The sequence below is a fragment of the Lontra canadensis genome, unplaced genomic scaffold (assembly GCF_010015895.1).
Source record: "Lontra canadensis isolate GAN:19392208 unplaced genomic scaffold, GSC_riverotter_1.0 scaffold146, whole genome shotgun sequence".
NCBI lineage: Eukaryota > Metazoa > Chordata > Mammalia > Carnivora > Mustelidae > Lontra > Lontra canadensis.
The window spans coordinates 584098-600548 of NW_022631140.1; the positions used below are offsets into that span (position 1 = coordinate 584098).

The following is a 16451-nucleotide window of genomic DNA, read 5'->3' on the forward strand; positions in this document are numbered from 1 at the left end:
GCCTCTGCCTTCGGCTCAGGTCATGATCCCAGGGTCCTGGGATCGAGCCCCGCATTGGGCTCTCTGCTTGGCCGGGAGCCTACTTCCCTTCATCTCTCTCTGCCCGACTCTCTGCCTACTTGTGATCTCTGTCTGTCAAATAAATCAATAAAATTTAAAAAAAAGAAGAAGTGTACCTGGGTAGCTCCATCGGTTGGGTGTCTCTCTGCCTCCAGCTCAGGTCATGATCTTTGGGTCCTGGAATCGAGCCCCACATCGGGCTCTCTGCTTAGCAGGGAGTCTGTTTCTCTCCCTCCTTCTGCCCTTCCCTGCACTCGGGCTCTCTCTGTCTCTCTCTCTCTCTCAAGTAAATATATAAAATCTTTTTTAAAAAATGCTTTTAAAAAGAAATAAAAGACAATACAGTGATAAGTTCAACAAGAGAAATATTTATAAAGTAGAAAAGTAGCACAATGATTAAATCTCAGGGAGGGGGTAGGGGATGATCATGGATGAAGACATAAAGGATGAGTTTTGAGGGATGAATGAGTTCATAAGGGGCAGAAGATAGTAGGGTAGGCAGTGGGCAGGAAGAAGGAGAGCACTCCCAACAGAGGTTCCCTCCAGTGAAAAGGGCACTTGCTGTTTTGTATTAAAACAGTCTATCCGAGGGGTACCTGGGTGGCTCAGTGGGTTAGGCCTCTGCCTTCAGCTCAGGTCATGATCTCAGGGTCCTGGGATCAAGCCCCGCATCAGGCTTTCTGCTCAGCAGGGAGCCTGCTTCCCCCTCTCTCTCTGTCTGCCTCTCTGCCTACTTGTGATCTCTCTCTATGTCAAATAAATAAATAAAACCTTTAAAAACAAAACAAAAATAGTCTATCCATGACCTTTTATTAGTCACCCAATATTGACTAGTGCATAATATGGAAGAATGTAAATGTATAAGACTTGGTTGCTTCCCTCAAGGAACAGATCACATAACCCCAAAGATAGGAGATAAACTATAGATGGGCTAAGTGAGTGCAATCCCATGGCCAGAGATCAAAATGCATCTCAGCCGGAAACCCTGGGGATTTTCAAGATTACACACGAGTTCCTTCCTCAGCTCCGTATGTTCAGGGGTTTGGCTGGATCCTTTCTCCTGTCGTGCGGCAGGCGCTCTCTATACGCAGTCGTCACACCCAGTCTCCATAGCAACTTCTGAGCCTCACGTTAGTTACCCCGTTTTATGCCTGACAAGACTGAGGCCTGAGGGCAGTGGTTCTCAACCAAGGGCAGTTTTTCCCCCCGAGGGGACATTTGGCGACATCTGGAGACATTGTTGGCTGTCACCACTAAATAGGGGTACCACAGGGTAGAGGCCAGGGGAGCTGCTAACCATGCACCAGTGTCCTACAAAGCACGGAACAGCACCCCCCCCACCCAGCATACACAGAACTACCCAGGGCAACATGTTCATAGTGCTAGGACTGAGAAATCTTGCTTCACAGTAATCAAGTTCAGTTGTAAAAGGTCACATAGACCTTAACTCAGCACACTGACTCCTGAACAAAATCCCAAGTGACACACACAGCATAAATGCAGTGGCTATTAGACATTCTTTAAAGAATTGAGTCATATTCCTAGCATTTCAGGCCATTCAGAGTCACATGCCAAGGCTCTTCTTCAGAAAGCAGAACGAATGTGTCCTTGCCCTGCGGTAAGGTCTTGGTATGGGACTGTCTGCAACTCGTAAGACGACCGGCCTCCATGGTGTCAGCCAGCTGGAGCATACTCACTTTCCCCCTGTACCAGTCAGAATGGACTAGTTAGGCTAAGATAATCAACAGTCCCCACATCTCAAGGGTGTAAGACATCAAAGGTCCATTTCTCGCCCTCTTTACATGTCCATCGTGAATCGGCAAGGGTCTGGGCTCATTGCTATTATCTCTCAGGGGCACAGCTGGCAAAAGCTCCACCGACTCTTGATGCCACATGTCAGGACACACGTGTGTGGTCACTGCCACAGGGATAGCACTGAAGAGCTCATGCCAGGAATCAAATGCACACGAACACCTCTCCCACACCCTACCCACTGCAAGGGACCCTGCCACCTATATGTGCGGCTGGAAAGAAAAGAAAAAAACAGATACAGATGATCATTAGAACTCTGTACTGACACTGATCAAAGAGACAGGTCTCATCTTTTGGATAGTGGTTATCAAATTAGATGGCCCAAAGTCAATACATTCTTAATCTGATAACCCCAGCCCTTGAGCAGGGAGAGTAGAGACCTTAGAAAAGATAAAACACATCCTGGTGCCTGTGGGAACTTACGCTCTTGTTACCAGAATAGACACATAAGTAGCTATAAAGAAATGCACCTTCCTTTTTTTTTTTTTTTAAGATTTTATTTATTCATTTGACAGAGGGATAGAGCACAAGCAGGCATTGGGGGTTGGGGTGTGCACAGGCAGAGGGAGAGGGAGAAGCAGGCTTCCTGCTGAGCAGGGAGCCCAATGTGGGGCTTGATCCCAGGACCCTGGGATCATGACCCAAGCTAAGGCAGACACCCATCCAACTAAGCCACACAGGGGCCCCAAGAAGTGCACCTTCCTAAACAAACATAAAACCCAAAGCCTGCAGGAAATTTCACTGATAAGGAAGTGCCCCATGACTCTATGCCTGAGATTAACCTTCAGTTGGGTTCCCTCTTGGGAGCCCTCAGCTCTGCCACACTGACTTCAGTGAGGGAAAAACCACTGTCTCTTTAATGTCATATTTTGATTATTGTATCTAATATAGTGCTATCAAAAACTTGTTTATAGGGGCGCCTGGGTGGCTCAATGGGTTAAAAACTTGTTTATAGCCAGGACAAGCTGTAATGTTCAAACTGAGCTTGCTAAAGGCTTGGAAAAGTCCACAGGTAAAATAGCTTCTGCCAAGGCTCAAATGACTCAAGAAGTATGAGCTTCCCTTTAGACTTTTACTTCTCCCCTAATGAACCACCCAGGTCCTCCTCCCAGACATTTAGACACTTCCAAAACCAAGAGAAGTTGAGGCGTCTGGCCCCAAAGTTGGGCCGTACTTCCTGTTTCCTGTCTGTAGACCTGCGTCTTCCTGGAATGGTTGGAATTGGAAATGAGCCCGTCTGTCACACACACTATATACACAGATGTGTTTCCTCCCTGCAGACTAGCGTGTTGTCCATAACTACGAAATGCCAGGTGGCACCCACATACTGTGGAATCTGGACCAGCTAGAAAATGTGTCATGGGGTTACTGAGAAGGATTTGATGTGGCTTCCAAAGAATTACCCAATTCTTTTTGTAGAAATCTGAGTGTAGAAACCTGAGTCTCAGCGAATGATATTAATGAAGTGGGTGGAGTATCCCAAAGCAGGATGTATGGGATAATCTCAATTTTCTAATATATATATATATGTATTTGTAATAGCTATAATAAATTGAATGCTTTCTGTGTGCTAAGCATTGTGCTAAATGTTTTATAAGCTTTATTAACCACAACCTTGTAAAATGGATACTGCAATTATCTCTGCTTCTTGATGGATGAGAAATTGCTGGAATTGGAACCCAGGACTATCTCATGCCAGAGTGCTTGCCCTGAACCACCTTTCTGTAATGCCTTTCACGTACGTATACACACATACACGCACACATGAAGAAGAGACCTAAATGTTCGTAATTACCTCTGGTAGAATTATTGGTGATTGTGTTGTTTTTCTCAGTTTATTTCTGCTTCCTGATTTTTCCTATGGTTAATATGTACTATTTTTGTAGCAAACATAATACCAAAAAGACCTGATGTCATCCCAAGGTGAGCATTGGTTTCAGCAACCCTGTTTCTCAGCAGAGCTCCTTGGCTGGAAGACTCCTGTTTTAGGTTAATCACCAAGTTCATTATGACCTTCCCTGGGCTCATCATCTTCTTGTTGGTTGTCCCCAGGGGAATGTAATTATGGAGGCAGAGTGACTGATGACAAAGACAGGCGTCTCCTGCTGTCCCTTCTGTCCACGTTCTACTGTAAGGAAATTGAGGAGGATCATTACTGTCTTGCTCCTGGAGACATTTACTATGTCCCTCCTCATGGCCCCTACCAGGTGAGGGGCTTGGCAATCCTCATGTGGCTCGGGGCTGCAGTGTAAGCAAGGAGGGCCCAGAGGTAGCCTTGGGCTTTCTGACTTAGGTCCATAAGCTATTTTCAATATTCCAAAAAGCCTCTAAGAGGGACATTATTACTGTTTAATGAAAGCTGGGCATTTGATAGATAAGGTCTTTTCAGAATGTGGGGTCCATCTTGGGAGTTTAAGGGGAAGGATGGCTAAGATGAGGGTTTAGCAGTAAATAGGCTGGAAATTGGTACTTGAAAACAAAGGTTCAAAAGGTAGTCAAAGGAGAAGGACAGAAAAACTGGAAGGAAGAATGAGAACAGGAAGAATAGAACGGAATTCTTTTACTGAATTCCTGTTATATGCCAAGGCCCATTCCTCTGTAACCTCACTTATCTTCCCATTTACAAATAAGGAAACTAGGGGTCAAGTTTACACAATTAGTTTGCAGTGGAGCTAGGATCCAAATCCAGCTCTGTCTGAATGCAAAGCCAGAACTATGAGGAGGAAATAAGGAGAAGCTAGGGGTGGGAAGGGAGATACTCAGACCTCTGCCTTCATTTTCACTCCCCAGAAAACCATATGAGAAAGAGCTTGGTGTTTACCCTGTGTGTGTGTGTGGAGGGGGTGGTTGGTGTATGGGGTGGTGGGAAGGTGTGCTACCAACCCAGTGCAATTTGCTTGGGTTAGGTCCAGCCCATCCCTCAGTGATCTCTGGGACCCCAGGGAACCTGGGTTTGTGTCAATTGAATATTTCCTTTCCAGTCCTATATCGACTATCTCAGGAACCTACCCATCACAGCCCACCCAGAAGTCTTTGGCCTCCATGAGAACGCTGACATCACCAAGGACAACCAGGAAACCAACCAGCTGTTTCAAGGGGTGTTGCTGACCCTCCCTAGGCAGTCAGGAGGAAGTGGCAAGTCCCCTCAGGTAACCAGGTGTGGGGCAGGATATATATAATATTTAAAACTAAAAATATTTAAATAAAAATATTTTTAAAATACTTAAAACTAAACCTCTTTTGCTTAAAAACGTTTCATTTAAAAGCTGCTCATCAGTGCCATAAATGGAAACCCAGTGTCATTTCCATAAAGTCATGACAGCCACAAAAAAGAAAATGAAAGCTAATGAAAGCTATTAGATTCCTTGCAGATGACGTTGCTGAGGCCCCGCTGGCTCCTTGTGGAAAGGGGAAGCTCGGCCAGTGTTACAGTGCATTTAATTAGCACTGGTCTGAGACTTTGTCCTTGAGAAGAATGAAAAGAGAAAGACGGCTGAAACTCAGAAAGAGAGTGACTTTCTCATCATGTGATTCAACATGATTTGCTCCATGTCCTGGAAACACCTAGAATCAATCATTTTGGGTGCCTTTCCCAGTTAGTGCACACTTTATGAAGTGAAGACCTGGTCCACCATCCTAAGTCTACAGAAGGGGGTGAAATGAACCCAGTAAAAGGAAGAGACCTGCTTCATAGCGTTCATAACTCAGGCTGAGCCAGACCCAGGACCACCATCTCCTGACGCCGCCACACCCTCTTCTTTCCTGTCCTTCCCTTCCCTTCTCCACCTTCTGAGCTAACCCATGTTGAAGCCCTCTCACCTGTGGGTTTCTCTTGCTTTGGCTCATAGTGCCATAAGTGATAACAGGTAGAGAGATAAAGCAGCCTGCTTGGTCTCAGTTTAGGGATGGAAATTCACCTCATAGGAGAGAGGAGAAGGAAGGAAGTGCATGTTCCAAGCCCCTCAGATCCACCGGATGGCTGAGGTCTCTGCCTCTCTCACAGCCTGGTCCTACTCCTTGTTCTTCTAGGCCTGTCCCCTCTCCACTTGGCCAACTCCGTTGCCCTGGACTATTCTTGCTCAATCCTGAGGAATGGCCTACTACCTTCCCAGGTGTCCTGGCCTGTCACTGGCACTGAGCAAGAGTCCCATCTGTACTGTGAACTGGTTCTGAGACACTGGCTGAGGGAGCTGGGGGAGATGCTCTACTAGAGCTGACCTTAAAGACAGGAGCTGGCAGGGTTCAGTTCTGCCCTGAGGCTACCTGACAGAGCAGGAATCCCTGCCTAGCCCTCAGGCCCTTGCTTCAGGTGTGAAAAGAGGGCTCTCATTGCTCTGCTCTTTTCCTTTCTGGGCCAAGAGGGGATGCCTTCCCAAAGACCGGTAGAGAGGTAAGGGCCCTCCTTTCTGGCAGGCAGAGTTGGCTTCTGTGGGAGAGTTCCCAGGAAGGTCATACAGACTGTGATTAAAAAGACCAGTGCCCATTGGTTCAGGTTTACCCACACAAAACCACAATGTACAGGCCTTGTTTCTCATTCACTTCTCTACTGTCTGTGCTTTAAGGAAGTGATTGAAGAGCTGGCCCAGGACATACTCTCCAAGCTTCCCAATGACTTTGACCTGGAAGTGGTTGTAAAGTTGTATCCTGTGGTCTATGAGGAATCCATGAACACCGTCCTCAGGCAGGAGCTCATCAGATTCAACAGGTGGGCCAGATGGTCTTACTTGGATCCTGAGAACTTGAATCCTGGGAGTTGGAGTGTAGGGGTATGATCTAATGGGCAGTAACAGATGTGTGCACTTGATAAGGGCTGCTGTGCCGAGGAGGTGTTTGCCCTCCCATAGGGAGGGCTGTAAGTAGGACCATCCCAGCATGCGTTCACCTACTGTTAAATCATTTTTTCTATTCATTCTCATGCTCATTTTTTCTATTCATTCTCGTACTCATTCATTCATACGACACCTGTAAAATAGGGTTAAAACCAATACCAAGCAAACTAACAGTAAAAGTAACTGTTAGAACCACTTTCTTAAGCCCTTATTGCCAGGTATGGCTCCAAGCACCATGCATGTGTTTGCATTCAAACCATATAGTAGTCTTTTGAAATATGCACAGCTAGTAATCCCTCTGCCACCATTTTACAGATGAGAAAACTGAGACCTAGAAGGGTTAAGTACAAGGTCCCATAGTCATTCAGTGACAGAACTGATTTTGAACCCAGGCTGTCTGATCCCAGAGCCCATGCACTTAGCCAATATGTGAAATCAGTATGAACAGAGAAAGTGGTGGAGAGAAGTTTATCCCATTACCCGAACCACAGAGTTAGGGAAGGGTTGTTATGGGCTGGCCATGGGACTAAGGGTCTCGGGCCCTCCTCACTCCTCCAATTACTATATATAGCATAGAGCCCAATAGATATCTTGATTTGACTTCTAAATAAAAATGAAGGGATTCTCAAAGACCATCCGTGCCAAATGAGAAAACTCATCACTTCTGCCTTCAAGTCCAAGGTTCCTACTGCTTCCAGTTCTTTATCTGTTAATTGTCTCCCTTTTGCCTCTTTGGTCATTGCTCAGTTTTAGGGACAGCCCTGACTCTGAAGGACTAGAGAACTGGAAGAATGTTATATAAAAATTTCTTGCCTTTCAATCTTAGGATTACTCTCTAGAGTCAACAGACAGTTGGCCATATGGGGGAACCAAGCAAAGTATAGGCTGTGAGCTAGGATGTAGCAGCACTGCTGTGAGTCAGATACCTTGGCATGATGGAAAGAGAGTTGTCATTCATCCAGATACTAAGCCTCATGGCTTCCCTCTTCTAAGGTCACGGGAGCTCTAATTGGTTGTTGCAGGGGCCTTCACTAGCCTTTCCCACTGGTTATTGTAATAGAAGAGAACAGGGTAACAGCAATCTTATTTTCCAAAGATGGTCAGGATTAATCACATTGAGTAATACTCTTACATTCCACCCCCCTACTTTTTTTGACCTATTCACTGAGTGATATGAGAAGCCCGAGATGATTAGGTGACAGTTCAGTTTCCAGTTCAGGGGAAACATTAATGTGTCTTCTGGGGCAATTGTTCCTTCCTTGGGTACTAAAACCTTGAAACTAGCAGAGCTCATAGTTGAAAAATAGAAAAATCTCTTGCAAGTAGGTCTTTAGGTGTAATAGCTACAGGTCTATGGTATCATGCCTCAGATAGTCACTTTGCCCCTTGACTCCTCAGCAAAGCACATACACCAAATGTCTGACCCTTAAATTCCTCTTAATATGAATATTTAGTGATTACACATCTAGGAATCTCTTTCTTGTATTTGATCATTCTGGTATCCATTTGGCGGGCATTCCAAAAGTCTTTGGAGGTGACAAGTTCTCTCTGGTGGCATGTTTTTTGGCACTCTCAGGTGCATTCCCTTTAGGCTTGGCTAGGTCTCATAACATAGAGGCCAACGAGAGAGACAGGCAATCTTGGCATCTCTCAGGATGCCCTTCAGCTGCCTTTTCTCAGGCATAGACCTCATAATCCACAAAAAGAACAACTTTGACAATATGGAACAAACCCTTTAAAACTGTATTACCTTTAAAAAAAAAAAAAGATTGGGGCGCCTGGGTGGCTCAGTGGGTTGGGCCTCTGCCTTTGGCTCAGGTCATGATCTCAGGGTCCTGTGATCGAGTCCCACATTGGGATCTCTGCTTGGCAGTGAGCCTGCTTCCTTCTCTCTCTCTCTGCCTGCCTCTCTGCCTACTTGTGATCTCACTCTGTCAAATAAATAAATAAAATCTTAAAGAAAAAAAAAAAGATTTATTTATTTCAGAGAGAGAGAAATAGAAGGAGAGAGCATGGGGTAGAGGGACAGAGGGAGAGAGACTGCAGACTGCATGCCCAGCGCAAAGCCCAACATGGGTCTTGATCTCTTGACTCTGAGATCATGACCTGAGCTGAAACCAAGAGTCAGACACTTAACCTACTATGCCACCCACTGCCCCAATTGTATTACCTTTTGACCCAGAAATTCTACCGTTACTAGGAAAGTCATTAAAAGTTTCCACAAGGATTGATATGGATGGATGTTCCTAACAATGTTGTTTACAGTGACAACAAACCTAGAACTAACATGTTCCAGCAATAGGGAAATAATTCAATAAAATGAAATAACTTGCAGTCATTATAAAAGATGATTTAGGTCTCTAGTGAGTTGAGAAGATGCTCCCTATGTGCGAAGAGAGAAAAACAGATACAAAAAAATGAACATTTAAATATAGAAAAATATGGGAAAATAAATATCTAAGTTATCTTTAGGTAATGAGATACTGGATGATTTAATTTTTTCTCATCTTTATAATTTTTCTATCCTGAGTGTATATCACTTGTAAGGACCTTTGAAAGAGTGGAGGGAAAGTGAAAGGAAACCTGGAATCAGCATACTTGGGTAGAATAAAACTGAAGAGCCTGTCTGAGCCAGCTCCTTTGTTCTTGCAGGCTGATCAAAGTGGTTCGCAGCAGCCTCATTAATCTTGGCCGAGCCATCAAAGGACAGGTCCTGATGTCCTCAGAGCTGGAGGATGTCTTCAGTAGCATGATCGTGGGTAAAGTGCCAGCCATGTGGATGGCCAAGTCCTACCCATCACTAAAGCCACTGGGGGGCTATGTAGCTGACCTGCTGGCCCGCCTGGCCTTCTTCCAGGTACCTGGGAGTCAGGGTAACTGGGTACCTGGCATGCTCATTCAGGTGGAGAAGACATTCTGAAATGGACCAAGCATCTACTAGAGATAATCTTCCCAGCATTGCAGTGGGGAGAGGGGGCAGGGGGAGATTTTTCAGAATCTTTGGAAAGATTATAGCCTATAGAGACAAGAGTAGGAACTAGAATATATGTCATGAACTAGTGGCTCATGGGTCCGATTCAACTAGTAGATATATTTGGTTTGGCTGCCTGGTAATTTAAATTTTTTGAGCTAGCATGTAACCATTGAAGTATTACACATCAAACTCCAGATATTTGTCCTACAAAAAAAGGGAAGACCTGAAATTGGGCCTACATTCCTGAATGGCAAGTATTATGAGATGAGTGGCTGTTGCTCAGTTTAGACAAGGCACCTAGTTTCCACTGCTACAGTCCCTGCCAGTCTCTATTATATTCCTGACACCAGCTTGTACCTATGCTTTTCTTAAAGTGGAAACATATATCTTTGTACCTTCATTTCACAAGTGGGAAAATATAAGCTAAACTTAGAGGGCTGCCTGTTTTAAGAAAAATGAGAAAAACCATTTTTCTTAATGGCATTCATTTACATTATCTGCCTTTGAACTATCTTTATGTGCTATTGATTTTGAATTTTTATTTCTGTGGCTCTCCAGGAATGGATTGACCATGGGCCCCCTGTGGTCTTTTGGATCTCTGGATTCTACTTCACACAGTCTTTTTTGACGGGTGTCTCTCAGAATTATGCCCGGAAATACACCATCCCCATTGACCACATCGGATTTGAATTTGAGGTAGAAGTGCTTTGGGTTAGGCCAGCTCATGGGACCAACCAGGGAAAGCAGTGTTGCCTGTTTCTTAAGGAGTCCAAACATTTGGATGTGTTAAGGCCCAAATGTTTCTGAGATGGTACAAGTAAAATATTTAGCACAACTTAAAATAGCTCCAAAGTTATTCCTGACAGAACCAGAGGATTCCCAAGGCTTTGTCTCTGTGTGTGTGTGTGTATGTATGTGTGTGTGTGTATATATACATACACATATGTACATAGATATGTGTATATATATATATATATATATATGTATATATGTATATATATGTAAGGAATCTTTCCAGAGGAAAACTCTGCCACCATTGTACCAAGAAAAATTAAAGCATCCTCCCCACTGTTTATTCACCATGATGGATGCTTCCTTTGGAAGGACTCTTCATTTGGTCTTGGGTAATCCTTTGCTTGGAGTGAAGTCAAAGGAATGTCCAGTAATCAAATATCACTCTGCCCATATATGGAGAGAAAAGAGTAAGATCATCTGTTGAGAGGTTGCAGACTGGTTACCTAGGTCTTAATCTAGTTTATGAATGAAATTGATGGTCTTTGAAGACAATGTTAAGCTGAAATTAATGCAATAAAGTAATGAAATAACTGGGATAAACACTGGAGGAAAAACAAATAAAACCATCTTTTTTGATGTTGAAATGATTGCATACCTAGAAATCCTAAAGACTCTAAAAACATACCTGTCAGAATACTGATAGGTAATAGGTATCAGAATACAGATATGGTGGCTGGATCCTGGTTAAATATACAAAAATCAGCAACCTTTTCCTATTCTGGCAGTAAGTACTTAGAAGTAAAAATAAGAAAAATATCCTATTCACAGTAAAAAAAAAGTTTACGATTTGAATGAATTTAAATGGAACTTGTGATCTCTGGTTCACTATAATCCACACCACTCCTCATCTTCCTGCACTTAGACCATTTTCTGTGCTTAACTGAAGGAATTTGACTTTACCACCTTGGAACCTAAACAGTGGTATGCTGGAGCTGGCCCATATCAACTCACCAGAGCCAGTCGTAGCTCCTTATTACATAGTTGATAGCCTGAAACTGACTACCTACACTATAGACATCAACAAAAACTACAAATCAAGGCATTATTTCTCCCCACCAGAGGACTGTTTTATGAGCATGCATCTGAATCTAACCCCTCCCTTTACAGATCCAGGCCCAGAAAGGGGAAGGACTGTGCTAAGGTTGCTAAGCTAGTTATAGTTAATGTGGCCTCCTGACTCCTACTTTAATACATTCCCTATGCCTACTGTTCTGACTACGAATCAGACCTGGTCCATGTACAAAGGCAGGAGTATTACCACGGAGGTCCCAGGGTCCTGGGGAATGCATATTGGAAAAGGCAGACTTTGCAGCAGATTTTCTCATCTCTTAATGCTGCCCCACTCTAGGGAAATGGCAGGTAATAGAACTTACAGCTTCCTCTCTTCCAGGTAACCACACAAGAAATGATCATGGAGAGTAACCCAGAAGATGGGGCCTACATAAAAGGCCTCTTCTTGGAAGGTGCCCGCTGGGACAGGAAAACAAAGCAGATTGGGGAGTCTTTCCCCAAGATCCTCTATGACCCATTGCCCATTATTTGGCTGAAACCTGGAGAAAGTGCAATGTTTCTGCATCAGAACATTTACATGTGTCCAGTCTACAAAACAAGTGCCCGAAGAGGCATCCTGTCCACCACGGGCCACTCTACCAACTATGTCCTGTCCATTGAACTACCAACAGACAGGCCCCAGAAGCACTGGATAAACCGAGGGGTAGCCTCTCTGTGCCAGCTGGATAATTAATGGCATCTGTCTCAACGCAGAAAATAAAAGGAATTTCATTCTTGACTACAACCTAACTTTCCTTTCCTAAGAGGCGCAGGGTATGATGATGATGGTAGCAGTTATGTTAATAGACACCTGCTGTGAGCCAGTATTTCAGAGCACCCCTATAAAGTAGGTTATTATTATCATCCTCATTTTATGGCTGTAGAAACCATGATACAGAGGAGGTAAGATCTCCCAATTCAGATAGCTACTGAAGTAGTGGTTCGAACACTGACAATGGGACTCTTTCTTCAACCTAGACCTTTAGCCATTTGGTTAAGCTCCTCTGTGGTTTTCTCTTGCTGCTTTTGCTTTAACTACCACTGAACTTTTAATTGCTTCCTTCCTACTCTGTTTCTATGCACTAACATCAGAGTGTCTCAGGTTGAAAGAGGACTGAGCTGCTTTCGTTTTTCAAGGTTTTGACATATTTGAAAATCACTTCTCACAACAATCTTATGTGGTAGGGTATTATTATGTCCATTTTAGAGATGCAGAAATGGAGGCTTCGAAAAATAAGGAGCTCAAGTTTCCACAGTTCATCACTGTAGAACTGGGACGCAAATACTTCTCTATTAGCCTGCAACAGATGCGTGGAAATTTCAGGAAGAAAGGAGACATGAGAGAACCAGTATTTGTTGCAGGCCTCCTGTGTGCTATGGGTTGTGCCTGGGCCTTTAGGCGTTTGTTCCTGTGGTAGGTATGACAGTCTCTCTCTCTCTGGAGGTTCAGGGAGATTATGTAACTTGCCTAAGATCACCCAGCTCTTTCACATTGCAGAGCGAGGATTTGAGGCAAGGGCTGTCTGGCTCTAGAACCCATGCATTTTTCACTGCCACAGGCTGCCTCCCTGCCAACAACTTGTCTGTGTTATGATGTAGAATCTTAAATGCGTAGCTGCAAGAGCCATGTCCAAAGAATTTCCAGTTTATCACTGTTTTCCCCTAGGGCCAGTTAGAAGAGAATCCTGGGGGATATGAAAATCATATTGTTGATATATTTATTCCTTAGCTAACTCCTTCACTTAGCTCTTTGGCTCTAAGTGACTTCCTTCATGGCATTCCACTGGTCAGTTCATTGTTGAGCAAGGACATAAGGCTGTTCGAGAGCCTATTGCATCTGCTGGTTTCTCTGCCTCTTCACTAGAAGAAATGTCCTCAAGGTCTTTGATTTTTCCTGAACGTGGGAAGCTTCTGAGAACCAAACCAACCTTTTCCAGAAACCTTTTCATGGAAACATGGAATTGATCAAATTCTGATTAAGAACCCTGAATTCTGAGATCAGCAAATTATCCCAGTGATCCTAGAGATTAAGTACGAAAGGGCAGTTCTCCAGATCTTGCCAGGAGGCAATAAAGAAACAGCAAAGAGGAGCAGTCTCTTACAGCTCATTGCAGGTAGCTTAATAGTTTTTGTTGTTGTTGTTGTTGTTGTTGAGAAAGACGGTTCCCCGCCCTCCCCCCTCCCCAGTGGGGGAAGGAGAATCAGAATGAATAGAGAGCTGAAACTGCCATTATCTTTCCAAGTAAGATTGTTAGTCATGTGAGATGGAAAGATGGTCAGGATCCCAAATGCCTGAATCTTGGAATGGTTAGGTTAAGTCATATTGTAAGCTTTAAGGCAGTGAGGGGGTTGCTGAGAAAACAATTGAATTTTAATTCTCTAACCCCCGGCTTCAGCAACAAAAAAGCTGAGGGAAGCAGGGACTGGCTGTTTCATTCCTCAGGGGTCAAGGGACAGAATGTTTCTGTAGGATGGATTAAATTTTTGTAATTTAAAAAATTTCTTCCACTTTGCAAAGAAAGAGTGCCCTGAATTTGAGGTTATTTTCTACTGGGGCCAATGTGGTAATTAATGTCTCCCCCCTGGGAAAGAGCACTATATTCTTCAGAAATCCTGGTGAGTTAGAGGCTGGAGTCCTGGGGCAGAGATGGCTAGAAATCAGCTTAGTGAGAAGCTGCAGGTCCTGCCTATAAATAGTTCAGCAGATAACATCAGAGGAACATTGTCACCAAGCTAGTCCTTGCTCTTTAAAAATCTAGCTGTTGGGTAAATAGTTTTCAGTCCTTGTTGGTGTTGGAAGAAAATTACATTGACAGAGGGGACATAGGGAAGATAGGTTCTGCCTTTAAAAGACCAAAGATGGAGATCTTACAGTGTTTGAGAAAAAATGGAGGGGTGAGGGTGGTGGTGGCGGGGCGGGGAGAGGGAACGCTATTATAAACATAACTTATATGGAAGTTTTGGTAGTAAATTGACAGTTGTGTTTCTGTGTATTAGGGTATACATTTTTGCAAAGGAGACGAGGCATATAAAATGAACATTTAGGTAAGGTTCCTGGCGCACAGAAGATACTCCGGAGGCTAGCTAGCAATTAGATGAACTTCCATTTTGAAGGAGGCTGGGGAAGTGTGGTTTCTGCAGATTCAGCAGCGTTAAAGACAAAAGTTGCACTGTCAGAAATCACTCTGAGTTACTTAGAAAGGGACCAGGAAGGAGACAGGCAACCCATGCCTCACTTGGGTCTAGCAGAACCAGTTTTTCCTCCAATGCAAGAACAGATCACTGTTTCAATGGTTGACTGTCAGATGAAGTACTTGATTTCACAGGCCCTGTGTTGCACGAGAAAATGCTTAAACACTAGAACCACCTCTGAGCAGGGAGATGCCTCTTCCACAGTGAGACCTGGTAGAAGGAAAGTGACTAACAGAGTAGCAGATTGGGGGACACCTGCGTGGCTCAGTGGGTTAAAGCCTCTGCCTTCAGCTCAGGTCATGATCCCAGGGTCCTGGGATCTAGCCCTGCATCACTGCCTCTCTGCCCAGCAGGGAGCCTGCTTCCCTGCCTCTCTGCCTGCTTGTGATCTCTGTCCGTCAAATAAATAAACAAAATCTTTAAAAAAAAAAAAAAATAGCAGATTGGTATCTCCCAAGTCAAGTGAGGCTAGGGTTTGTGCTCCCTCAATGGCCAACACATCTGCAGGCACGTTTAAATTTCTCTTGTCTCTATTCACCAAAGCCCTGTAGCTGCAATTGTGTTCAATGTGCATATGCTGTTGCTACAGTGATGTGGTTCTCCAGGTCATTGACGAACTCTGCAGTACTTACTCTCAGCATGAAAAGTGTATGCTTCTGCTCACAGGAGCAGGTTTGGGGATTGAAATATAACTTTTTTTTTTTTTTTAAGATTTAATATACTGGACAGAGAGAGAGAGGGAACACAAGCAGGGGGAGTGAGAGAGGGAGAAGCAGGCTTTCCACTGAGTGGGGCTCAGTGCCTGGCTCGATGCAGGGCTTGATCTCAGGACCCTGGGATCATGGGATCATGACCTGAGCCAAAGGCAGACACTAAACAACTGAGCCACCAGCTGCCCCATAACGTTTACTTTGAGAGGATCTGTGTGACAATGGAATCCTACATCTAGGTATAAGTAGGAAGTTATCTGCTGCTTTTGAGGGTCACAAAGCCATTTTGGGAAAGAATAGAGAAAGACCAAAACTGATACAGATTTGTGTTTATCGGTGATGCTCATCCTCTTTGGAGGTCAGAAGGAATGATGAGGAGGTACACGTGACTTTCCATGGGACTCCACACATGCAGAGGTATAAATCCTTTGTATTTTGATTTCTCTTTGTGCCGTTTGTTTAGACATAATTTGAAAGCCAGCTTGGCCCTTGTACTTTCTAATCATGTTAAGATAAAATTCTTATGAATGCAGTATGGGTTTCAAGTGAGCCTTTCAGATCCTAAGTGCATCGTTAAGTGATCATAGGCTATAAGGTAAAGTAAACATATGCATTTATCTAACACAAATACTTTTGGGTATGTGTATGTTGGGGGCAGGGATGGGTCTCATGTAAACTTCCCATGAAAAAAATAATCCAATGATGCACTTTTTCTTTTTTTAAGGATTTTATTTATTTATTTGAGAGAATGAGTGAGAGAGGAGAAGGTCAGAGGGAGAAGCAGACAGGCCGATGCGAGACTCGATCCTGGAAGTCTGGGATCGAGACCTGAGCCCAAGGGAGTCGCTCAACCAACGGAGCCACCCAGGTGCCCTGATGCACCTTTTAAAAAAAAAAGGTTCATTTTAGAGAAAGCACGAACGAGGGGAGTGGGAGAAGGGAAAGAGAATCCTCAAGCAGATTCCCTGCTGAGCATGGAGCCCAACACAGGGCTTGATCCCAAGAATTTGGGATCAGGACTTGAGCTGA

At 44.1% G+C, this 16451-nt stretch overlaps 1 protein-coding gene across 8 annotated transcripts in view; it reads left to right on the plus strand.

Moving 5' to 3' along the window:
• The window catches only part of LOC116858989 (dynein heavy chain 3, axonemal), a 155363-nt gene extending 143098 nt beyond the window's left edge, over nucleotides 1-12265 (plus strand). For 6 of the 8 annotated variants that reach the window (XM_032843948.1, XM_032843954.1, XM_032843950.1 and 3 more), the window contains 6 exons: nucleotides 3925-4079; nucleotides 4854-5021; nucleotides 6435-6577; nucleotides 9354-9558; nucleotides 10234-10371; nucleotides 11861-12265. In XM_032843948.1, the coding sequence (XP_032699839.1) occupies nucleotides 3925-4079; nucleotides 4854-5021; nucleotides 6435-6577; nucleotides 9354-9558; nucleotides 10234-10371; nucleotides 11861-12214 (1163 nt within the window). In that variant the 3' untranslated portion in view covers nucleotides 12215-12265. The remainder of the gene's footprint in view (nucleotides 1-3924; nucleotides 4080-4853; nucleotides 5022-6434; nucleotides 6578-9353; nucleotides 9559-10233; nucleotides 10372-11860) is intronic. The other 2 variants (XR_004381058.1, XM_032843952.1) reach the window with 2 other exon arrangements.
• Nucleotides 12266-16451: the final 4186 nt, after the last annotated feature.